We start from the raw sequence: 26464 nt of genomic DNA, 5'->3' as shown, positions 1-26464 counted from the left end.
ATTAATAGGAGGTAATCTTTAAAACAAATACAACGAAAACAAAATGGTTACTTTTTAAAATGTTTTTAGTTCTTTTATTTATTTATTTTTAATTAATTAATTTATTTAATTTATTTTTGGCTGCATTGGGTCTTCGTTGCTGCATGCAGGCTTTCTCTAGTTGCGGCTAGCAGGGGCTACTCTTCGTTGCAGTGCGTGGGCTTCTCACTGCGGTGGCTTCTCTTGTTGCAGAGCACGGACTTTAGGCGCGCAGGCTTCAGTAGTTGTGGCGCACAGGCTTAGCTACTCCACAGCACGTGGGATCTTCGCAGACCAGGGCTCGAACCCGTGTCCCCTGCATTGGCAGGGGGATTCTTAACCACTGCGCCACCAGGGAAGCCCCAAAGTGGTTATTAAATTCTAATTCTGAGCTTGAGGGCTACTCTCCATTTGTTAAAAAAAAATGAAACTAGTCAGTGTTAGAAAGTTAGAACCAAAGAGAAACTTTCTCCTTGATATATTCAGAAAGATCTAAAGAAATTGTTAAAAGAATAACTTTCTAAGTAATTTATTGCTTGATCAGAACATCAAGCAAAATTGGCTCATGCACCACTTGAGTTGTCCTAAAGAATATTTTGAATACTACTTGTGATTCTTTACCCATATTTTGGGAAATACCTGATTTGCCCAAGATAACAGAGCTCGTAAATGACAAAGCTAGGATTCAAACCACCATCTGCCAAAGTCTTTCCACTGTGCAATGTGGGCTCCCCACTCATATAGTTTCAGAACTTTTCTCTGAACCGGCCGTGTTTTTCTTCTCTTGGCAATGTTTTATCCTGGTGCATCCATGAGACTTAGTGACATCATGACCTTCAGTGTCCTTCCCAAAAATGTTCTGGGAACTATAAATCACACTCCAGAGGAGGGCTGACTCTTGTGTGGCCTGGTGGAACTGTGCTCTTTTGATATGACACTGTGCTTCTTTAACACAGTCTGGGAATGTATTACCTGCTTAAGGAGCTGGACCACATAGCTGTCTCTTATTGAACTGTGGTCAAGTTCATGTCCCTCCTACCCCCACCTCCTACATGATATATATCTGTTTGAAATTAGTGTAAAGTGTTTCACATAAAGGAGTCATCCAACTTCAAGCTGTACTAAGTCAGGTCTATATTAGCCAAGCAAAGTAAGGCACTAATGAGGACTATGATTCAGTCCTTTGACAGGGCTGATCTCAGTCGCTTCACACACTGTTGTAAAAAGTGTCCACCTCTCCCTCTCCTCACATTAGCTGGGTTCATCGAAGGCAGAGACTAGTGGATTTATCCTTGTCTCCTATTGCCTAGCAAAGTGCCTGGCACATAGGTGTGTCTGATAAATGTTTGTTGAATGACTGAGTTCACTTGAGTTAAAGTCATAGTAAAATTATAACAGTGCTTGATTTTAATAAAATTGTAATGTTCTTTTGTTGCTATTGTCCATAACCATCCATTCTTCTTTATTTGGTAACAGTGTTTTGTTTTTTTTAAAAGACGGGAACCAACTCTCCTACACTGGCTTCCCATACCCACCCTCCGCCTTCTGGGAGTGGGCATACAACCCCAGACTGACCAATCAGTCACCATGATGGTTTTTGGGACAGACATGTCACCCAATTTGTGCTCTTGAGAGTCAGGCCCAAGAATCAATAGTTTGTTGCTAGGCTGGTAGAATACAAGCTTGAAGCTGCTATGGGTCATCTAGTCCTGCAAGGGAGCACCTGTGTGAGAAGGCAGTCACCACTGAAGACAATGAAATCAAGAAGTGGAGAAAGATTCCAGCCCACATAACTGGGGCACCTGGATCCAGCCATGTCTGAAAACCCTTCATATAAATTTTTAGTTATTTGAACCACTAACGGTCCCATCTTTAAACTACTGGTTCAGAAGTGCTAGTCTGAGATGAAATGTTTACTGTCCCCTAGCAAAATGAGAAAAATAATTTCATTGATAACACTTTTTAATTCTGAGATTATATCTTTCTAATTTTTGGCATTAGAGTGTTTATGAATTGATGGTGATGGTAGATTGCAATTGTATTTTTCTAATAGTCCTTAATAGAAAGTTAGTATAAAATAGAAAGTTAGCCTAAAATAGAAAGTTAGCAGACCCTTTATCTATCCCTCTGTCTTAGTCTGCTCCAGCTGCTATAACAAATTACCAGAGACTGGGTAGCTCAAACAACAAACACTTATTTCTCACAGTTCTGGAGGCTGGGAAGACTGAGATCAGGATGCCAAGCATGGCCAGGTTCTGGTGAAGACCTGCTTCCTGGCTTGGAGATGGCCTTCCTGTAGCCTCACGTGGCAGAGAGAGTGAAAGTGCTAGCTCTCCTCCTCTTCTTATAAGGACACCAGTGCCATCATGGGGGCTTCCCTCTCGTGACCTACTTACCTTCCAAAGTTTCCATCTCCAAATACCATCACATTAAGGCTTCAATGTATGAATTTGGGGGGGGACACAAACATTCGGTCCATAGCACCTTCCATTAAAGAAATTTCTTTTTAATCTGTCTGTGAAATAAGTCTGCTATAAACTACAGTGTACGTAAAATACTATATTTGTATATACAAAAAATAATAAAGTTGTGATCCTTTTATTTCTCAGTTTATTTGTACTTCAACTGAGTCCAGAAAGGATTTAAGGAAATTCACTCGACTCCTTTGATCTAATGCCCAGGATGGACTCTTCATTCCAAAGGCCTCATGTGAGGCAATCTGAAAGGAAGTCAAAGAGGCCTTTCCTCCCTCCTCCTGTGGGGTAGGCATGGATCCAAGTGATGGTTTTATCTGTCTGCTCCCTGGGGCTGTGCAATAAGAAGCGATGTGTCAGCAGAAATAGGCACCACCCCTGAAGGCTTCTCCTTAGCTGCTGGTCACCCATCTGGCAATGGCTCCAGGTCCCTTGCTTCTAGGTGAAGCCACATCCCACATGCAGCAGGGCCCTTGATGGGGTGAGGGCAAAGGTTCAGGGAATGTGTGGGAAGTGAAGAGAATGAAGGTAGGAGAGGGAAAGATCCATGAGGGGAAGGGGCGTGGGCAGGAACAGTAAGTGCAGAGGGGAGGAATAAGAGAAAGTGAGAGGGGAAAAAGCCTTTATACATAGTGGAATTTAACTTTTGGGAGGAGGGAGAGAAGTGATGTTTGCTTAGGCATTTGCCCAGGAGGAATGTTTACTCAGGCTTAATAGCCAGAATGAAGTTAGTGTTAAAGTTGAAGTGAAGTAATATGCTAGGCAGGAGGTGGGCATGACGGAGTGTTGGTACAGGGTATGTGTTGGGAGTGTGTGTATTAGACAAATCATCGTACCACATATGTGAAGATGATGCTCTAGACACATGAACTTTGACTTCTCCCGTTCTGGTGGCAGATTTGTCCCAAGCCAGTGTGTTCCACTTTCTCAGTCCTTGTTTTTGAGATGGCTGGTCTTGTTAGGGGCGTTCTCTGTGGTCATGGAAAAAATGAATCTTATTGGCTCACTTATGACTAGACTAAATGTGGTTTGGATGCTATGCTGTGTCTTGGACCTATGCTGGGTTAGGCTTCTAGCATGTTAGATCATAGATTGGGAAGCTAAACACACACACACACACACACACATCCTTAGACCCAGGAGATGCAGCTGCTCGAAACAGCCAGGCTCTTTCCTGCTGCAGGGTCCTTGGCCTTGCTACTCCTTCTGCCTGTACCTTTCATTCCTATTCTTTGTAAGCCTTCATTTTTCTTATCCTTTGTATCTCAGCCCAAATATCACCTCTTCAGAGAAGTCTTCCCTAACCATCCTATTTCAAATAGATCCCCTGGCATTTCCTCTCTCAGTACCACTTCTCAGCTAGTAATTCTTTTAATGTATTTGTTTAACGAACTTGTTTTATTCTTTGTCTCTCCCTCAAACCCTCAGAATCCAAATAGGTAGGAACCTTGTCTCTCTGGTTTACCACCATCTCCCTGACTCTTAACACAGATAACACAGGGTCTGATTCATAAAAGGACTCAACTATCTGTCAAACGAATGAACTGCCCTGAATCCATATCTTGGGTCTTTCGCAGATAAAAACTTGACACCACTGTATTGGGATCTTTTTGTTTTAGAATAAAATTTCCAACTGTGAGAAATTATGTTTGGCTATTTAAGAGGGCTCCTGCTGCTGCTTTTCCTTCAAAGTGTCCTGAAGGTGGATAGAAGAGTTTAGGATGTTACACACTGTTTATTGATTTTGGCTCGTTGGGAAGGGCAGAAGAGCCTCCATCTAAAGAAGAGTTCTGTCTACAGAGTCTCTGGACATGCTTTACATTTTCTCTTGCTTTAGTATTTGTGCCAGTGGTACATCTCCACAATCTAGTAACAAACAATTTGGTGCAAATAATGGGAACTACTGTAAGCAAGAAACTACAGTTATCCAAAGGCTGAAGTCCCTGCTGTCAGAGACATGTACTCTTGAACTCTTGACTATACCAGCCGTCTTCTTTAAAAAGAGTTGTATGGTTTTGTTTTTCCCTGTTCTTTGTTTCACATGCATTCTGTATGAGGTAGAAGCATGGCAGCCATACCACTCCGTAGGCTGATCACAATTGGTTATTTATATTTTATTGGTTTATATCCTAATTTACAAAACAACTTGAGATAGTTTATATATTAGTTTTCTATTACTGTGTAACAACTTAGCATAAATGTAGAGGCTTCAAATGGCATGAATGTATTACCCCCCGGTTTCTACTGGTCAGGGGTCTGGACATGTTTTAGCTGGATCCCCTGCTGCCGTCTCACAAGGCTGCACCCAAAGGTGGGCTCAAGCTGATTCAAATGGTTGACACAATCCATTTCCTTGTGGTGTATAATTGTGTCCCCATTTTCTTGCCAGCTGTTGCCTGGCACCACTCGCATCTCCTAGGGGCTGCTTCCCTTCACAGGCAGTTCACAACCTATCTGTCTGCTTTCTTCCACCCAGGCCTGGGAGAGAAACTCTCTGCTTATAAAAGGCTGGTCTGTTTAGGTTAGGTCCACCCAAGATAATCTCCTGTTTGATTAACTCAGAACCAGCTGGCTTGGAACCTTGATCACATCTGCAAAATCCTCTTGCCATATAGTGGAACATAAGTAGGGGAGTGATATCTTATCACAGTCACATCCACCTGCAAGGGGAGGGATTATACAAGGGCAGGGGTCATGGGGACTCATTTTAGAATTCTGCCTACCATGGTTTATAAAAATAATTTTAAAAATGCATGCTCAAAACTATACTAGATAAAAGAAGAAAAACAGTAAAAGAGGAGAGGAGGAGGAAAAAATGTGAAAATAATCCTGGAATCATTCACTCAACAAATATGTTTGCTGTGTTTATATATACCAGGCACTGTTCTGAGTGCTGGGCAGAGTAAAATGAAAAGGTAAGGTAGTCACAGCTTACCAGAGCAGAAACTTCTTCAGGCACCAGTACCAGGTCCAACAGTCATTCGGTATCATCCTGTCTGAAAATTGGAAATTCTCCTATCTAGTCACATGAGGAAAATCACTGTGTCAAAAAAATTTTCAATCTGGAAGGAAAAGTGCTAGGAAGAATACGGAACAAACAAAGACCTTCCAGCACATGAGATTTAAAAAAAAAAAAAAAAAAGAGAGAGACAGAATAGGCTGGGTTCAGCTCCTCCGGATCTGCCTCACCTCCAAACTCCCCTTTGCACCCCTAAGTCCATGATGTCCCTGTCAGCCTCACTGGTTTACAATCGACTACTCTGATGAGTGATAATACTCTGAGGAGGGTCCAGGGCAGGAGCTGCCTTCCCCTCCCTACTGATTTATGAGAGTCTCACCTTTAATTCCAAGTGAAGGTAGATATTATCTCCATTTTTTTTTTCCAGATGAGTAACCATGATTCAAAGAAGGTAAGTTACTTGTTCAAGGTCATGCAGCAAATAAGGAGCAGAGCTAGGATTAAAACTCAGGTCTGTCAGCGTCCAAAATCCATGCCCTTAACTACAGTATTCTACCCCTTTGGGAAACATTATCTATCTAGGCTCGCATTTTGTGCGGAAGACTTCCTCTTTAAAATAAGATCCTAGATATAGAATAGAAAGGCTCCTGGCCAGGAAAATGCTGGACTCAAAGTTGGAGGACATTCCTTCTTGTCCCCTGAATCCTGCCCTCTCTCTCCCCCACCAGCTCTGATTTCACATCCTTCCTCCATATTGAGAAATTTTCGTACAGTCACGGCCAGACCCTGTATTTTCCATATAATATTCTGTCTGTATTATCACCTCCTGCTTAAGTGAGTTTTACTCAGGATAGTCTTTAAGGTTTGGTGGAAAACCTGCATCTCCTTTAGTGCTTAAAATCCTCAGGATGGCAGGCCGGGAGTGTCTGAATGAGAAGGCTGCAAATCTTGAAGAGGGCAGTGAAGCCATCGGGGGCTGACAGGAAGCCCTCTGGGTAACTCATGAGTTGCCTGGTGGTCCCCACCCCTGTTGCCCAGCCCCAGTTTGGGCCACTTCTCACCTGGCTCTCAGCAGCCTCCTCGCTGAGTCGGCCTTGCCGCTGCTGCAGCCAGCTCTTGAGGCTGCAGCCAGGGTGATGGCTCTAAATGTGATTCTGCTGCTCCCCTCAGTGGAACCCTCCAGCGGCTCCTTGTTCTTCTCAGGATAAAGTCCAAGCTCTGTAATATGGTTCAAAGGTCCTGCACGGTCTGGCCCCTCCCCACCCCACTGGCCTCTCTGGGCACGTCACTCACTCCCCCTGTGCTGAATTTCTTGCAGCTCCCCAAAGGCCGCCCTCTCCCGAGCCTCCAGCCCTCGGTACTTGCAGTCCCCTCAACCTAACTCTTGCTCCCCCATTTCTCTCCCCCTGGCCAACGCCTATTTATCTGACCTTATTACATCTCACCATAGACTTCACGAACTCTGAGGTGCCTTTCCTGATCTTCCCAAGACTATGGTAGGGCCCTTCGCACAGTCTCCCCATCCCCCCGCCCCAGAGTTCACTGCATTACAGCAATTATCATAAGGCAATGTAATGACCTATTTGTCTTCCCAACTAGGTCACGGCAGCCCTGAGATAATGAGCTGTATCTTATTTCTCTTTGTATTCTCTGCATTTATTGAGTGCAGGACTCAATAAATGTCCCCTGCATGAATGAATGAATAAATGAATAAATAAAAGCATACGGTTGGGCCAGAGAAAGCACTGTGACCATACTTTGCAAACACCAGCTCTGTTAAGTGGCTATGTACGAGGGAAGGTGAAATCAAAGTAAGTGATATTCAGACAATCTGGAAAAACCGAGTGCATATGGCAACCTCAGGCACAAAGTCTCACTGAATTGAAAAGAGCCCTCTCAAGTAGCTCCTTCTTTCTAACAATAAGAAGGGAACCAAGGGATATGGGATTAAAATTGGGAAGAAAGAAAACATCACCTGAGGAGAGAATTTCCTTTTTAAATGGGAAAAGATATATTTTTCTTCTGTTTCCCTTTTAACCGCAGATTGAGCGATTGCTCAAGTAACAAAAATAAATCATGTGTTAATCCTAATCGTGAATGGCCTCCTACAGAGGGTGGATTGTCACAGCTAGAGCACCTCTTGTTTTCTGGTGGGTGTGGGAATACTTGTTGAGAGCAGCTACTTTGCTCAATGTTAGGAAAGGTCTGGGTGAGTTAGAGGCTGGGGAGCCAGGGGGGAGGCTGACAAGGTGGGGGGAGGTGGGGCAAGTTGGGGGAAATGGAGCTTGCCCTGTCTCACTGAGGCTGAGCCCTGAAATGGGTGATGATGGGTAAAGAACCCCCAGCAAGCCCTGGGGACAGGGTACTTGGGAACCCCAGCAGGCCCAGTGGGGGTTTATGAACTTGCCTGATGTGTGATGAAAGACTACACATGCCTTCAAAATCTTCAGTGACATCTGCTTTGCTTAATAACACTTTTAGTACAAATGGGTTCGTTCTGGAGAACTCAGTGGGGTGGGGAGTGCTGTGTATCCCTGGCACAGCGTCAGGACACAGTCATTCCACAGGGGCGTCTGCATTACACTTATACGCCCAGAAAATGTTTGAAAGATGCATATTGTTTAAAATGCCCATGTATGAAGCAGCGGGACTAGGTGTTGTGTGTGTGAAATCCTTTTCTTAATAAGAAACTATTGGCTCTTGTTGAAACAGTCCTCTGGGATTTCAGAAGAATTGGTCACCTGGTCTTGCTATGTAATGATGGATCATTTCAACCTTTCAACCATTCATCCAGAAACCTTCACTGGGTATTTACTGTGTGGCAGGCTCTCTGCTAGACTCTAGAGATAGTGACTAACCAGCCAGAACCAGCCTCTGGACACAGCGTAGACTGGCATAGAGCCTTCTGGACCTAAACCATACCCTCAGAATCGGAAAATCTTACTGAACACCACTGCATGTATGTACTGCTGCATCAGAGGGTTTACCCCTGGAACAGATGGAGACCATTCTGAATTGTTCTGAATATGTTTATATTTAAATATGTCTCAGATAATAAAATAGAAAGAATGCTTCATCTGGTGTGAGAGCGGGAACAAAGCCTTTCTAAAGTGTTGCCCCGGGCACTGTGGATTTCAGGCAGGGACTCTCTGGGACTGTTTCATCATCATTTCTTTTTTCCTAGCTGCCCGGGGCTGCACTTTCTTTGGTAAGACTCTGCCTCTATGCCCTGAGTTGGGGCCTCTCCTCTTAGGGGCTGCTGGAGGGGTGCTTCTCTTGAGTTGGAAATTAACCTGGAAAAAAGAAAAAGAAGCTAGGCGAGCACAGGAATCAGTTTTCCATTTCCTAGGATTGAAATTGGCGAAGACCAGTTTGGACCTTGTTTTACCATGGTTCTGGGTTCTGAGGACAAGGGACCAAGGAGAATATCACAGCAACCACCCAGAACAGCATTGATGGTGTCATACAGGCTTGGCTAATACTCCCCTCAACGTGGCACATAATCACTGGTGATACATAGGGTATATCGACATGAACTTAATATACATTTATTTATTTGTAATAGAAAAAATTATATCTACACCTCAAACCATGATTTTACCGATACTGTTGTTCAGCGCAAGAACTAAGATTGACGGTGCCACAATAATCCCCTTTATGCCGACTCTGTGAATCATAGGTGTTGCGCTCAGGAATGCCAAAGAATGCCTCAGACCTTCAGAACTAACCTTTCTGTCATAATTGTTTGGAAATAGAGATAGTAGAGATGATATAGATTGTTAGTATGGATTCTTAAATTCCCAGTGTCCATGCGCATTAATGTACTGTTTCCAGCAGTACGCTGAGACTTCCCTTCTGGCCATGCACACAGAGGTAAAGATGCTTCTGACTGACAAGTGTGGGAGGTGCTGGCTGTGCAGAAGCCACAGAGCTGCCCCAGGAAGGAAGAGGCGAGGGCGTGGCTCAGTGTTCTGACCACACTCCCCAGAGGCATCCTTGGCTTTCAGGCCCCGGGAACAGTGTGAGCTGCTGAAGCCAGCGGGGAGTTGGAAAACATGTGACAGACAGACCTCTTCACGGGGTTATTTCTTGACCCTTTCACAACAGACCACAGCCAGCTTTTCTGCTAGCTCTCCCAAAGCGGGAGAAATCAGAGCCAATTGCACTGTATCAGTACTATTTCCTATATAGTAGTATAAGGATCGAGGAAACGAAAGAAAGAAAGAGAGAGAGAGAGAGAGTGAGAGAGAGAGAGAGAGAGAGACAACAAAATGAGGGGAGGACAGAGGAAATTAAAGGAGTGGGACATCTGGAAGGCAGTGGGGAAAGCCAAGGGGAAAACACTGGACTCTCGGAGATACTTTAAAGCGTTTTAATTGCAGCATGAAAACCCTCTAGTAAATGATCTTTTTTCTTTTCTCTTCCCTCAACCAAATGGATCTCTGCTTTAGAATGGGAAAAGACTCAGCTGGGATCAATAAATGTATTCTTAGTTGTGACTGTATCTGAGAATTGTATCCAAAAGACAGATTTTCCTGCCTCTGAGTTATATTTGATACAATGATGGGTTATCTTAATTAATTTAAAGGCTATATGACAAAGGAGATGAGATCTTTTGAAGCAGAATTTGTTACTTAAGAGGATTTGTCCTTGTTTGAATTTGTAATTGAACAGACTTGCATGTAGTGCAAGACTTCTGTAAGCAGCTGCGTAACAGTCATTTGATTTTAGGGTAGATGAGGAGCAGGGGGATAACAAGAAAAAAGGGAAAGAGGATGCATTGGTAGGGAAATTGGGACCAGGTAACTGGCTGCCAGGGAAGAGTTACTCTTTGCTTCCTGCATCTGCAAGTAGAAGTCGTTTATATCCTGCAGGAGATGGGAGTGGAGGGGAAAGGGGGAACTGTCTAGAAATTTCAGAGGAATTTTCAAAGGATTTAAGGAGCTCTTGACCTTGATCCTTGTGTTAAAATAAGGGGTTATGAACATAGGTTGTGAGCTTAGAACGAGGCCCTGTAACAGACTGGCTAAGAAGGCAGTCCTGAAAGCCCCACAGAGGCTGGAATCATGGCTCCCACTTACTCACTGTGTGGTACTGGATAAGTTACTTATGTTCTCTAAGCTTCACTTTCCTCAGCCACAAATGGGGATATGTAGATCTACCTTACAGGGTTGTTATGAAGGTTAAATGAGATAATTCTGGAAAGCTCTCAGATAATGTCTGACACATAGTGGCTGTTCAATGAATAGTACCTATAACTATTTGAAAAGGCAAGATACTTGACTGCACTGAGTTAACAGGGAAAGGGGAGGGAGGGTCTGCTAAGCTCTTGGGATGTATAGAGAAGGAACAGGACAGACTGAGGAGGGAAGACCTGACATGAGAAAAAGGTCCATAGATGCTCATTAACCAGGATGGCATCATTACCTTTTCCTCATTTGAGAAACCAGAGGATTAGTGTCCATGATCTTTGAGCCTCTTTACCTCTGAGATCACGATCTAATACGACCAAAGCTAAAAAGGTCCAGGCTGTAGATCAAAAAAGTTTTTGCTTCTCATCCTATCTATAAAAGAAAGCCTTTTGGAGAGCTGAATATTGGAGAGCAGCTGGCTCTTTGCTGAGGTGAGTGGAAAGCAAGGCTGCCCAGGCACATGGGCACCAGAAGGGGGCAGAGTGCCATCTGGTGGTAGTCCTTGCTGACGGTGCAGAAGAACGTAAGCCTGTGTATCTGCGCAAGGTCTCTGGGATTTACGAACTAACATTTGTTGAGCACTTTCTATGTGTAAGTCACTGTACTAAAGGCTTTACGTGCACTTTCTCATTTCAACCTCTTGTGAAGGAGGCACTATTATTACCAATTTACAGAGGAAGAAACAGAGTGAGAGCGATCAGGTAGCTTGTCCAAGATCTGTGGACAAATGAGCTGGATTTAGAATCAGGTAGTGTTTTAGTCATTATGCTATGTTAAACAGAATGAAAAGGAAAAACCAAAAAGAAGTGGGTAAGGTTGTAATAGGAGAATGACAGAAGAAAAATTAGCATATGAGAGCAATGAATTTTATTTAGATGGTGAAAGAGGGAAGCTTGGCAAAGATTAGAACTATACAATCGATTATTTGTAACTCTGCATAAGTGATCTTTGTGGTGCTCTGTAAAGGTCAGCCTAACTCACCAGTTTGGGTTCCCCAGGACCCACGGTCACACTCACTGTCTCTGGGTCAAACTTGGGTGCTGTGGCAGTGACAGTGTAGGTACCTGGAAGCAGCAGCCGGAAGTAATCTCCATGGTCACCTAAAAGTCACAAGGATATAACTCAGCCTGCTGATGAGAAATCTGCCCCAGGTGAGGCCTTGATATGAAAAAATGATCTGAGGGTTTTAGCTGACCACAAGCTTGATTTTTCTTAACAGCATGATGAAACTGGTAAAAATCTAAAACAATCATAGGTTGTCATAACGTTGTAAGAGCATGGGCCTCAGCTCCTGGGAAGCAGAAGTTTCACTGTGCTCTGCACTGAGAGTACTGTGTTTAATTTTAGACCCTGTATTTTAAAAGAAACTCATGTCCAGTAAAGGGTTACTAGAAGAAAGGCTGAAAGATTTATGAATGTTTTGCCTGGTAAAGAGACTAACATGAAATCTCTGTTTCAATGTCTGAAAAGTCATTGTGAAGAAATGACATCTACTTAAAGAAATAATGGGGACGGAAGCAAAAACTCTTTTGACAAAATATGAGCTACCAGAAAAGAAATGGACTGCTTTATGAAATTGTGAGCAGAGACTGAATGAGGGGCTCTTGAAAAGCTACACAGTTGTGCAGTGCACAACCCGCACCAATGGACATGGTCTGGACAACCAGCTGTCAGTGGTGTTGTATGTGTGTAATCTTGTATTGAGTGGGGGTGCTCCACTAAAGATCTGAGTTTGAGAACCCTATTTCTAATATTTCTTCCACCACCATCAAAAGGGGAAAATAAAATGGAAAAGAAAGCCTGTTTCTCATGGCAGGGATGTAGCATTTTGACTAATGACTTTATATCTCTTTAGGATAAGTTACGACTGTGCCTTTAAAATTTCTTTTAATTGTACAGCAATGAATAATTGAAATAAATGCAATTAAGAATGAGACAGATAAATAATGAGGAAGTCTCTTCTCTGCTCCCTGTTAAATGTAATTTACTGTAAAATTCTTTAGCAAAAGCAGTGTGTTTTAATGCATATGTTGGATACTTTGTTATACCCTGGGGGCTGTCATTTTCTTTAATTAGGGGCTCACACCCCAGAGTGGTTAGCTAGCATTGTACCAGAAAGGCCCAATTCCAGATGCAGCTGTTGCAAGGGCTTCAGCTATCTTTATTTCTTAGCAACACTAGATGCTTTGCTAAGTAGCATAATGAATGTTAGCAATGAGGTTTTCTGTTACTGAAATGAGTAATTTGTCAATTTAGCATAATGGGTGTTGGAAGTGGACTCTTATTGGTGAAATTGGTGGTATTCAATGTATGTTGATTGGCTAGAATGAGACATTCCCCACCCTTGCATGAATAGGGTATAAGAATCTATGGCGGGTCAGAGGGCAGACAGCAGAAGCAAGAAGAACAACAATCCTGCAGCCTCTGGAACAAAAACCACATTCACAGAAAGATAGACAAGATGAAAAGGCAGAGAGCTATGTACCAGATGAAGGAACAAGATAAAACCCCAGAAAAACAACGAAGTGAAGTGGAGATAGGCAACCTTCCAGAAAAAGAATTCAGAATATTGATAGTGAAGATGATCCAGGACCTCGGGAAAAGAATGGAGGCAAAGATCGAGAAGATGCAAGAGGTGTTTAACAAAGACCTAGAAGAATTAAAGAACAAACAAACAGAGATGAACAATACAATAATTGAAATGAAAACTACACTAGAAGGAATCAATAGCAGGATAACTGAGGCAGAAGAACAGATAAGTGACAAGGAAGACAGAATGGTGGAATTCACTGCTGCAGAACAGAATAAAGAAAAAAGAATGAAAAGAAATGAAGACAGCCTAAGAGACCTCTGGGACAACATTAAACGCAACAACATTTGCATTATAGGGGTCCCAGAAGGAGAAGAGAGAGAGAAAGGACCGAGAAAATATTTGAAGAGATTATAGTTGAAAACTTCCCTAACATGGGAAAGGAAATAGCCACCCAAATCCAGGAAGCTCAGAGAGTCCCATACAGGATAAACCCAAGGAGAAACATGCCGAGACACATAGTAATCAAACTGGCGAAAATTAAAGACAAAGAAAAATTATTGAAAGCAGCAAGGGAAAAATGACAAATAACATACAAGGGAATTCCCATAAGGTTAACAGCTGATTTCTCAGCAGAAACTCTACAAGTCAGAAGGGAGTGGCATGATATACTTAAAGTGATGAAAGGGAAGAACCTACAACCAAGATTACTCTACCGGCAAGGATCTCATTCAGATTCGATGGAGAAATCAAAAGCTTTACAGACAAGCAAAAGCTAAGAGAATTCAGCACCTCCAAACCAGCTCTACAACAAATGTTAAAGGAACTTCTCTAAGTGGGAAAAACAAGAGAAGAACAGGACCTACAAAAACAAACCCAAAACAATTAAGAAAATGGTCATAGGAACATACATATCGATAATTACCTTAAATGTGAATGGATTAAATGCTCCAACCAAAAGACACACGCTTGCTGAATGGATACAAAACCAAGACCCATATATATGCTGTCTACAAGAGACCCACTTTAGACCTAGGGACACATACAGACTGAAAACGAGGGGATAGAAAAAGATATTCCATGCAAATGGAAATCAAAAGAAAGATGGAGTAGCTATACTCATATCAGATAAAATAGACTTTAAAATAAAGAATGTTACAAGAGACAAGGAAGGACACTACATAATGATCAAGGGATCAATCCAAAAAGAAGATATAACAATTATAAATATATATGCACCCAACATAGGAGCACCTCAATACATAAGGCAACTGCTAACAACTCTAAAAGAGGAAATCGACAGTAACACAATAATAGTGGGGGACTTTAACACCTCACTTACACCAATGGAAAGATCATCCAGACAGAAAATTAATAAGGAAACAGAAGCTTTAAATGACACAATAGACCAGATAGATTTAATTGATATTTATAGGACATTCCATCCAAAAACAGCAGATTACACTTTCCTCTCAAGTGCGCATGGAACATTCTCCAGGATAGATCACGTCTTGGGTCACAAATCAAGCCTCAGTAAATTTAAGAAAATTGAAATCATATCAAGCATCTTTTCTGACCACAACGCTATGAGATTAGAAATGAATTACAGGGAAAAAAACATAAAAAACACAAACACATGGAGGCTAAACAAGACATTACTAAATAACCAAGAGATAACTGAAGAAACCAAAGAGGAAATAAAAAAATACCTAGAGATAAATGACAATGAAAACACAACGATCCAAAACCTATGGGATGCAGCAAAAGCAGTTCTAAGAGGGAAGTTTATAGCTATACAAGCCTACCTCAAGAAACAAGAAAAATCTCAAGTAAACAATCTAACCTTACACCTAAAGGAACTACAGAAACAAGAACAAACAAAACCCAAAGTTAGCAGAAGGAAATAAATCATAAAGATCAGAGCAGAAATAAATGAAATAGAAACTAAGAAAACAATAGCAAAGATCAATAAAACTAAAAGCTGGTTCTTTCAGAAGATAAACAAAATTGATAAACCATTAGCCAGATTCAACAAGAAGAAGAGGGAGAGGACTCAAATCAATAATATTAGAAATGAAAAAGGAGAAGTTACAACAGACACCGCAGAAATACAAAGCATCCTAAGAGACTACTACAAGCAACTCTATGCCAATAAAATGGACAACCTGGAAGAAAGGGACAAATTCTTAGAAAGGTATAACCTTCCAAGACTGAACCAGGAAGAAATAGAAAATATGAACAAATCAATCACAAGCAATGAAATCGAAACTGTGATTAAAAATCTTGCAACAAACAAAAGTCCAGGACCAGATGGCTTCACAGGTGAATTCTATCAAACATTTAGAGAAGAGCTAACACCCATCCTTCTCAAACTCTTCCAAAAAACTGCAGAGGAAGGAACACTCCCAAACTCATTCTATGAGGCCACCATCACCCTGATACCAAAACCAGACAAAGATACTCCAAAAACAGAAAATTACAGACCAATATCACTGATGAATATAGATGCAAAAATCCTCAACAAAATACTAGCAAACAGAATCCAACAACACATTAAAAGGATCATACACCATGACGAAGTGGGATATATCCCAGGGATGCAAGGATTCTTCAATATATGCAAATCAATCAATATGATACACCATATTAACAAATTGAAGAAGAAAAACCATATGATCATGTCAATAGATGCAGAAAAAGTTTTGACAAAATTCAACACCCATTTATGATAAAAAAAACTCTCCAGAAAGTGGGCATAGAGGGAACCTACCTCAACATAGTAAAGGCCATATATGACAAACCCACAACAAACATCATTCTCAATGGTGAAAAACTGAAAGCATTTCCTCTAAGATCAGGAACAAGACAAGGATGTCCACTCTCACCACTATTTTTCAACATAGTTTTGGAAGTCCTAGCCACAGCAATCAGAGAAGAAAAAGAAATTAAAGGAATACAAATTGGAAAAGAAGAAGTAAAACTGTCACTGTTTGCAGATGACATGATACTATACATACAGAATCCTAAAGATGCCACCAGAAAACTACTAGAGCTAATCAATGACTTTAGTAAAGTTGCAGAATACAAAATTAATGCACAGAAATCTCTTGCATTCCTATACACTAATGATGAAAAATCTGAAAGAGAAATTATGGAAACACTCCCATTTACCACTGCAACAAAAAGAATAAAATACCTAGGAATAAACCTACCTAGGGAGACAAAAGACCTGTACGCAGAAAACTCTAAGACACTGATGAAAGAAATTAAAGATGATACCAACAGGTGGAGAGATATACCATGTTCTTGGATTGGAAGAATCAATATTGTGAAAATGACTATACTACCCAAAGCAATCTACAGATTCAATGCAATCCCTATCAAATTACCAATGGCATTTTTTACAGAACTAGAACAAATCATCTTAAAATTTGTATGGAGACACAAAAGACCCCGAATAGCCAAAGCAGTCTTGAGGGAAAAAAACGGAGCTGGAGGAATCAGACTCCCTGACTTCAGACTATACTACAAAGCTACAGTAATCAAGACAATATGGTACTGGCACAAAAACAGAAATACAGATCAATGGAACAAGATAGAAAGCCCAGAGATAAATCCATGCACCTATGGTCAACTAATCTATGACAAAGGAGGCAAGGATATACAATGGAGAAAAGACAGTCTCTTCAATAAGTGGTGCTGGGAAAACTGGACAGCTACATGTAAAAGAATGAAATTAGAATACTCCCTAACACCATACACAAAAATAAACTCAAAATGGATTAGAGACCTAAATGTAAGACCGGACACTATAAAACTCTTAGAGGAAAACATAGGAAGAACACTCTTTGACATAAATCACAGCAAGATCTTTTTTTGATCCACCTCCTAGAGTAATGGAAATAAAAACAAAAATAAACAAATGGGACCTAATGAAACTTCAAAGCTTTTGCACAGCAAAGGAAACCATAAACAAGATGAAAAGACAGCCCTGAGAATGGGAGAAAATATTTGCAAACAAATCAACGGACAAAGCATTAATCTCCAAAATATATAAACAGCTCATGAAGCTCAATAGTAAAAAAACAGACAACCCAATCCAAAAATGGGCAGAAGACCTAAATAGACATTTCTCCAAAGAAGACATACAGATGGCCAAGAAGCACATGAAAAGCCGCTCAACATCACTAATTATTGGAGAAATGCAAATCAAAAGTACAATGAGGTATCACCTCACACCAGTTAGAATGGGCATCATCAGAAAATCTACAAACAACAAATGCTGGAGAGGGTGTGGAGAAACGGGAACCCTCTTGCACTGCTGGTGGGAATGTAAACTGATACAGCCACTATGGAGAACAGTATGGAGGTTCCTTAAAAAACTAAAAATAGAATTACCATATGATCCAGGAATCCCACTCCTGGGCATATACCCCGAGGAAACCATAATTCAAAAAGACACATGCACCCCAATGTTCACTGCAGCACCATTTACAATAGCCAGGTCATGGAAGCAACCTAAATGCCCATCGACAGACGAATGGATAAAGAAGATGTGGTACATATATACAATGGAATATTACTCAGCCATAAAAAGGAATGAAATTGAGTCATTTGTTGAGACGTGGCTGGATGTAGAGACTGTCATACAGAGTGAAGTACGTCAGAAAGAGAAAAACAAATATCGTATATTAATGCATATATGTGGAACCTAGAAAAATTGTACAGATGAACCGGTTTGCAGGGCAGAAATTGAGACACAGATGTAGAGAACAAACGTATGCACACCAAGGGGGGAAAGTGGCGGGGGGTGGGGGTTGGGGGTTGGGATGAATTGGGCGATTGGGATTGACATGTATACACTAATATGTATAAAATAGATAACTAATAAGAACCTGCTGTATAAAAAAATAAATAAAATTAAATTTAAAAAAAAAAGAATCTATGGGACTTCCCTGTTAGCACAGTGGTTAAGAATCTGCTTGCCAATGCAGGTGACACGGGTTTGAGTCCTGGTCCAGGAAGATCCCACATGCCGCGGAGCAACTAACCTCACAAGCCACAACTACTGAGCCCGTGTGCCAGAACTACTGCAGCCCACGTGCCTGGAGCCTGTGCTCCGCAACAAAGAGAAGCCACCACAATGAGAAGCTCACGCACTGCAACAAAGAGTAGCCACTGCTCGCCACAACTAGAGAAAGCCTGCGCACAGCAAGGAAGACCCAACACAGCCAAAAAATAATAATAGTAATAGAAAGAAAGAAAGAAAGAAAGAAAGAAAGAAAGAAAGAAAGAAAGAAAGAAAGAAAGAAAGAAAGAAAGAAAGAATCTAGCAGGCCCTGAAGCTCTTACAGATTCCAAAGCTTGGTTCCCTGTACAGTCCTGGCTCCAGTCACTGAGCTGGAGGATTCTGGTGTCTGATGCTTGACTCTGGGGCTACAGAATTCTGCCTTTAGAATGTTGTTGCCTTTGCCTTGAATGAACTGTTCATGTAAGACGTGTTGGGATCACCTTAAAGAATATAAATTATCTCCTTAAAGCTGAGATTCATCTAGTTTAAACAGACTGTCTGAGCTGTAAGATGCCTGCTTGGTACAGCCTGCATGGTGAAATGTGGCTGAGCATGCTGGTATCAAGGCTGGGGGAGGAAGGCAAATCTCACCTGCCCCTAACCACTGGCAGCTACTGCTCTACATTAAAAACCAAACAAACAACCCCAAACCTGATCAAATTGGGCTGGGGCAGTTGGCAACACCATTGTGCTGTGAGATATTCCGTACCATTCTAGAAGGTTCCAAGTTGGCTCCGAGATTTGCCCCCACCATCAATCTTGCCCTGCAGCGAGCCCATGGAATGCCTTTTACTAACTTTTCCCTGAACGGAGGTGTAGCGAAATGCCTGGCTCGGGGACAAGACTAACATCAGTTTTACAGTCTTTTTTTTTCCTAGCCCATTCCACACCAGTATGTGAGCTATTAATAACCTCAAACCCAGGAAACACCCCTAACAAAGTTGTATGAGGCAGTGACTCCTGAATGCTGAGAGAGATGTTACATTTACATCTTCCTGGGCCTTGCCTCTTAATTCCTATCCTCAATCCTGTTATCCTTCCTTCCTCCAATCCACCACCCCCAGTGTCCTTGATGTCCCTGCTGGTCTCACTGGCTTACAAATTGGCCTCCTGATTATGCTGAAGGTGGTGAGGGAGTGAAAGCTTCCTTCTCACCCCACTAAGCAGTGGCCACCTACCTGAAGTGACATCATGGTTAATCCCACTGACAGAAATGACAGCATCCACAAGATTATTATAATTCTCATCCCGCACCATTCCCTTGATGCCTTGGTGTACCTGTAGGAAAGTTTATAGTGTATAGTTATGCTCATAAAACCTTTGTGCGGTGTTTGAGAGTCCACGAAGCCCTTTCCCATGTGTTTCTGCACTTGATCTTCACAAAGATTATGGTGATAGACCCTTGACTGGTCTCTCTGGTCTCACCCCGATCCCCAATAACCTCAATAGAGCAGTCAGAGTGATCCTGTTAAAATCTAAGTCAAATCATGTCACTAATCTACTTTCTATCTCTATGAATTTGACTACTCTTGATATCTCATATAAGTAAAATTATACCATATTTGTTTCTTTGGGTACTGGCTTATTTCACCTAGCATAATGTCCTCAAGGTTCATCCATGTTGTAACATATGACAGAATTTCCTTCTTTTTTAAGGCTGTATGCCCATTGTGTATCTATACCACATTTTGTTTACCCCTTCATCCACCAATGGACACTTGGGTTGCTTTCACCTTTTGGCTACTATGAACAATGCTGCTATGAACATGCATATACAAATATCTCTTTGAGATCATGCTTTCAGTTCTTCTGAATATATACCCAGAAGCGGTTTTGCAGGATCATATGGCAGCTCTATTTTTAATTTTTTCAGGAACCACCACACTGTTTTTCATAGTGGCTACACCAGTTTACATTCCCACCAATACTGCACCAGGGTTCCAATTTCTCCACATCCTTGCCAACACTTGTTATTTTCTGTCATTGTTTGTAAATTTGTTTTTGTATAGCAGCCATCCTGATGAGTGTGAGGTGGTATTTCACTGTGGCTTTGATTTACATTTCCCTCATGATTTTGAGCATCTTTTCATCTACTTGCTGTTGGTCTTGCACTTGCAATTGTGACTTCATCAGGGAGCCCCTTTTCCCCTAGATATCTTTGTGGTTTACTCCCTTACCTCCTTTAAGTCTGTTTAAATGTCACTTTCTCTGTAAGGCCTTCTTGAAAGCATTTTGCATTTAACATGTTATAAAATTTATTTTATTTCTTCTTTATTGTCTGTCTCTCCTCACTAGAATATAAGCTGCAATATATACAGAGATATTTGTTGTTTGTTTACTCTTCTTTTTAAAATTTATTTATTTATTTGTTTTTATTTTTGGCTGCGCTGGGTCTTCGTTGCTGTGCGCAGGCTTTCTCTAGTTGAGGTGAGTGGGGGCTACTCTTCGTTGCGGTGAGCGGGCTCCTCATTGTGGTGGTTTCTCTTGTTGCGGAGCACGGGCTCTAGGCGCGCGGGCTTCAGTAGTTGTAGCACTCGGGCTCAGTAGCTGTGGCTCATGGGCTCTAGAGCGCAGGCTCAGTAGCTGTGGCGCACGGGCTTAGTTGCTCCCCGGCATGTGGGATCTTCCTGGACCAGGGCTCGAACCCATGTCCCGTTCATTGGCAGGCGGATTCTTAACCACTGCGCCACCAGGGATGCCCTGTTTGTTTACTCTTAATCCCGACCATATAGTACAGTCTCTGACAGATAGTTGTGCTCAACAATGTTGAATGAATTAATTTCACTGGTAGAGAAGCTGAGATCTATTGTAATGAGTCAGAGCAAAAGTCAGACCTGAGTCACACAAAACACCCTGCCTACCATCAGAAAACACTTCCCTTTCTGTAACCAGAAATGTTAAAGAATGGGATTTACCTGTTCCAAGAATTGAATTAGGGCTTCCCGATTACCCAGCCACTCGCGCTGTAATTCCTCTTGCCGCGGAAACTTGTCACAACTCAGTTCCAGCGTGATCTCAAAACAGTTGGTATGGAGGTAATTAAAGTCTTGCATTCCTAAGGGAAAGAGGGAGGTGGCAGATTTGTACAACCAGGTTCCCACCCAACACCCCATGCCAAATACAGATTGCTGGGGCTTAACCCCAGGGTTCTGATTCAGTATGTATTCAGTGAACATTTACATTTCTAACAAGTTTCCAGGTGACGCTGATGATGCTGGTCTAGAGACCATACTACCATTTTGATACAAACTTCATGATCTTGGAATTGCACCCCTTTAATTTAGGGGAATGATTCTCAGTGGAGGCAGTGGGTCATGCTTTCTCAGAGGATGGGAAGGGAAAGGGAGGAACAAGTATAATTCGAAAAAGTATATTTTATATTTTAAATTTGGGAGGGGGTACTTATTGCTTTCCTAATGCAAACTAAAGAAAGTAAAGTTCAATCTTCTTGCCTTGGCTTAAATTAACAGTAAACTATTGGTAGATATTGGTAGATGTAGTAAAGTGACAAGGAAGATGATTCTTAAATCTGTTATCTAGTCTTATAAACTTCCAGTAATACATGATGATACTTGATGTTCCACATGAATATTAAAGGTAAGGTGTTTTTTTAAAAATTATCGTATTTGTTCAGTGATTTTTAAACTTTCCGTGAGAAAAGGTAATAAATATATATCTGTCTTTGAAAAAGGGAGTGTCATGGACATGTATACACTACCAAATGTAAAATAGATAGCTAGTGGGAAGCAGCCGCATAGCACAGGGAGATCAGCTCGGTGTTTTGTGAAAAAAAAAAAAAAATCTTGCCTTGGGTTCAAGTGAGTTTTCGGCCACGATAAGTCTACCGCCTTCCCAGTACATGATGACTCCCTAACCTTCCTCCTGCCCACTCTCCATAGGACCAGCCATCAGCTCAGCCCTCTCCAGTGAGTTTTCTGCTACCTGGGCTCTGACAGGTCAGATGTGACAAGATGGGGAAAGACAGCTGCTGCAACATGATTCCTAAGAGAACCTGGCTTCCTGCTTCAGCCTCCTCCCTAACCTTAGGTTCCCTATCTACTGAAGGTCTGTGAACAGAGGTTCTATCTTGACCCTCAGTGATGGGAAAAGCCCAGGGAATAGAGAGAGAAGCCTCTTGCTGGAGGTTTCTGCTATGTAATCATTGGCCAATGTCCACAGCAAACCCCTTCTGATGGGAGATGAATAGGCAGGGTACAGAGAGCACATATCAGAGGAACTGTTTGTGTCCGGGCCAGCATCTCTCCTTCTTTGCTACGTGCGGCATACCTCATGCTACTACGGAAAAACCTTAACATCTATAAACCAGGCATTTCCAAATCCTCTATGTGCATTATTTAATACTTACATCAAAATTACAATGCAAGTAGTGTTATTCTTAAAGTACAGATGAGGAAACTGAAGCACAGAGAAGTTAAGTAATTAGCCTGAAGCCACATAAATGGTGAATGGGCAAGCCTGGTTTCGGCCCAGTGTACCCTTAGAACCCACGCTCTTAACCACTTGACTGCATTATTCCCTTCCTATGCCCCAATCCACTATGTAAACCACCAGTTTTAAAGGACCACAAGGTGTCCCGACCTCAATTTTAAGAATCACAAGATGATGTTAAATGCCAACTTAAGACTTCCCATTTTTCAGATCTCTACTTGAGTGCAAAATAGCATTCCTGTCATTTCTCTGTGAAAAAGAATGATAGTTTAAAAGGAGAAACGAACCCCATTCTACTTCAGCTTACAGCACTCTTGTGCCTAGCACTCTTCTTACCCTTGCTGAGAGAATACCAGGAAGCCCCATTGGTGATGCCATCTGGGAAGTAATCCCCACAGTTCCAACCTTGGTGCATCCATCCATGTGCATAGGAGTAGACCTTGGCCAGCTACAGGTAAAGCAGGTGGAAAATGACCTTGAGTATCCCCAACTCATGTGGCAATGCTCATACTCAGAAGCAGGGTGAGGCCAAGAAACCCACTAGGTGTAACAACTGATTATTTGCTTTAGCGAAAGAAAATACTAGAAGGAATAGAGAGATGGGGTGTGTGTGCGTGGAGTGGACTAGAGTTAGGAGACCTATCTTCTGATTTTCCCACTATACTGGGCCTAAATTTCTTCAAGTGCAAAGTGAGGGGTAGCACTCGATAATGTATAAGCTCTCTTCTAGGTGTACCTCAATGAGGTGTACCTCATTTTCCAGCCGAGTTTTATAAGAGAAATCAAGAAGCAAGAAAGATAGGCCTTCGTGACAAAAAGAATTATGTATTGGGGGTGAGAGATGTGTGTTGGAAAGAGAGGAATATATTCAAAATCTCTATAATTCTCTTTCATTACTATTTTATAACAGTGGACAAAATGAGATTACTAGAGAAGAAAATGGAATAATATACTTGCTTTGCAAAGCAACAACTAGTGTTATTCTCTATGTAATTCATTAACTGTTGAATTAATAATGTTATCATTATAGGGGAATTCCCTGGCGGTCCAGTGGTTAGGACTCCACACTTTCAATGCTGGGGCCCAGGTTCGGTCCCTGGTCGGGGAACTAAGATCCTGAAAGCCACGAGGTACAGCCCCAAAAAAGAAAAAAATTGAGATACTAAGTAATGTTATCATTATATTAATTATATAGTATTAATAATATTAACTATAAAATAACTAATCTGTTAATTTTATTCTATTGCTGTTTTGAACTATTATGTAAACCTTTTTCATGTGCATGGTCTATTTTTCATTAATATAGCCATATTACCATAAAACCGTAAATTAGAGCCCCCAAATTCACATTTAATGCTCTAGCTTACCACCAGCACTATTAGGCTTTTGGCATATTTCTTGCTTGTCATTAGCTTAAGTAGTTTTTTACATTTTGGTAACTGTACTGTAAAAAGCTTTCCTATTTATTTACTTTTTCATGAATTTATGGCTTATCATTCAAAACAAAATTTAATATACTAGATTGTAAGCTCTTAACGAGCAGGAGGTGTTTTCAATCATTTTCTGTTCGTTCATTCCTAACCGGGTCCTGTGTTACTGATTTGACCTCAGTCACTCTCCTAAGCCCCAAGTTCCTCTGGCTGGACAGGCAGCCATTCTGCATACCTTCTGGAAAAGTGTGTCATCAGGCGTGGGGGTATTGGCAGTGCGGCGGAAACCTCGGACCCGGTGCTCAAGGGACTTGTCATATGGGTAATTGGCCACCACTGCTCCTCCATGGAGATTGGCTGAAAGGACAAAGTTGAGGGAGCGGATCCACTGGATCACTGCCTGGGTCTCGGGTTCCACCTGAGGAGAGATGAGAGCTTGGCGGTGAAGCTGCAACTGAAGCCAGATGGCTGTTTACATGAGTTTGTCGGGTTGTGGCCTGAGAGGATGGCATGTCTGACAGGAAGTGGCCTGAGAGGATGGCATGTCTGAATAAAGCAAAGAGAATCCTGCCAGATATGAGAAGTGCAGATGGGGAAATTTTGATCTTTTGCCTGATAGTTTAACAAATGAAGTGAATGGAACACTTGTTTAAAATGAAATCTCATATGGAAACCCAGTATTCAATAGCTAAAAAGAGGTCATCTAGGGCAGTGAAACTATTGTGCATGATGCAAAATAGATACATGTCATGATACATTTGTGAAAACCCACAGAATATACAACATGAAGAGTGAACCCTAATGTAAACTATGGACTTTTGGGTGATGATGACAAGTCAATGCAGGTTCATCATTGTAATAAATGTACCACTCTGGTGGGAGATGTTGATAATGGGAAGCAGGGAATATATGGTAATATTCTGTACTTTCCACTCAATTTTGCTGTGAATGTAAAACTGCTCAAAAATGAAGTCTATCCAAAAAAAAAAAAAACAAAGAGAGAGAGAGAGGGAGAAAAAGAGCAGTTTGAAGAGGGGTAACATGAATTGGAGAGTGCAGAGTCCCAGTTTGGCCTCTCTCTGGCAACAAAGAAAGGGTCCTCCAATTTACCCACTGTTCCAGTAGCTTCTGGAGCTCCTCTGTAGAAATTTAGGGTTCTAGTAAATATATCTGAAAATTGCTGGTTTACAGCAATGGTTTTCAACCTCCTCCTTCCCCCAACACATCTGCTGTGTTGTTGACATGTGGAATGTTCTCCTGTGGTCATACCCAAATTTCATGAATTAGACATACTGTAATATGGGCCAGTCTTGGCTAAGTAGTGAGATTCCACCCATTCTACTGCAGATTTCTATTGCAGATTATATTGCTAGTGAGTGACAGTATTCTAAAGAAAGCCTTGAATCTACTGGACTTGTAAGTAAATAATTTACAGTCTTCACTGTTTTTCCTCCCCTCAAGATGGATGTGCTTAGAGGTTATGTGGTGTTAATGTGTTAACGGCTCGTCCTGGACCAAGGGTCAGTTGTGAAGGCCCCCATCTTTTCTATTCCAAGGGAGACTGAATGAATAATGTTGAGTCTCACCCAATCAGAATGGATATAATCCCAAAGGCACTGGTCCAGCTCTGTGACCAGGGCTCAGATTCTTTAAAGCAGTCCTTTCTCCATGTCCTAACCCTCCATCCATCAGAAGGAGGCCAGCCTCTCACTGTTCCTGGCCCATCAAGAGCAAGAGGGACTTCTCATTGTCTTTTTTCCTTCTAAGATGCAGACAGAGGAGCCAGTGGGAGTCTAATTGTTACTGGCTCAATTACCTTATTTTATGTAGACAAGTTTAATCAATCAGAACATCCTTCTGGCTGGATATGTCAACGAGTGCAAAGTTATTTTTGATGTATTATTTGCTTGAGCCAAGAGCATAGCTGCTATCCAAAATCTAAACATGTCGGCATGACTTTTGCTTCAATTCCAAGGGGAAAAAAACTGATAATATTCCATCTAGAAACTCCCAATATAAAGCCTTCCACCTGCTTTAATTTTCTCTCCCCAGTCTCTTAAGTTTAGATATTCACAGAGAATGTTTAGAACTAGCCCATACGGTGTAAGAAACAGGGTGGTGGTGATGCTCCAAGGATGACAAGAGTCATTCCCAGGAACAGGACGACCATCAGGCTGAAACCATTCGCATTACCAAGGGGCAAGAGGTCTGGGAGCATCAAATGGGATCCTTTGATTGAGAAAGCAAGGGAAATGAGAGTATGGTAAAGTAGTCAAGGGTCATACAGAAAGAGAAGAAGAAAAACTTCTCTTCTGAGGGTGAGACTCCCTGAACCTCTTTC

General features: G+C 41.7%; 1 protein-coding gene and 1 long non-coding RNA gene across 6 annotated transcripts in view; both read right to left on the bottom strand.

Moving 5' to 3' along the window:
• Window positions 1–128: 128 nt before the first annotated feature.
• Window positions 129–6698, bottom strand: LOC114238528 (uncharacterized). 2 transcript variants are annotated; one of them, XR_003623854.2, is made up of 5 exons: window positions 6513–6698; window positions 5831–5945; window positions 5428–5511; window positions 3329–3463; window positions 129–2826 (listed from the first exon to the last, which is right to left on the bottom strand). It is a non-coding gene; the product is annotated as an uncharacterized LOC114238528 (long non-coding RNA). The 2 variants fall into 2 exon arrangements; XR_003623855.2 differs by lacking the exon at window positions 5428–5511.
• Window positions 6699–7770: 1072 nt separating this feature from the next.
• Window positions 7771–26464, bottom strand: part of CPN1 (carboxypeptidase N subunit 1) — a 58902-nt gene continuing 40208 nt past the window's right edge. For 2 of the 4 annotated variants that reach the window (XM_057531104.1, XM_007187373.3), the window contains 6 exons: window positions 24359–24541; window positions 23030–23141; window positions 21160–21299; window positions 19423–19522; window positions 11625–11743; window positions 7771–8744 (listed from right to left, as the gene is read on the bottom strand). In XM_057531104.1, coding sequence (XP_057387087.1) covers window positions 8586–8744; window positions 11625–11743; window positions 19423–19522; window positions 21160–21299; window positions 23030–23141; window positions 24359–24541 — 813 coding nt within the window. In that variant the 3' untranslated portion in view covers window positions 7771–8585. The remainder of the gene's footprint in view (window positions 8745–11624; window positions 11744–19422; window positions 19523–21159; window positions 21300–23029; window positions 23142–24358; window positions 24542–26464) is intronic. The other 2 variants (XM_007187372.2, XM_007187374.2) reach the window with 2 other exon arrangements.

The sequence above is a fragment of the Balaenoptera acutorostrata genome, chromosome 16, assembly GCF_949987535.1.
Source record: "Balaenoptera acutorostrata chromosome 16, mBalAcu1.1, whole genome shotgun sequence".
NCBI classification, from domain to species: Eukaryota; Metazoa; Chordata; class Mammalia; order Artiodactyla; family Balaenopteridae; genus Balaenoptera; species Balaenoptera acutorostrata.
This window is presented reverse-complemented; position numbering and strand designations above follow the sequence as displayed.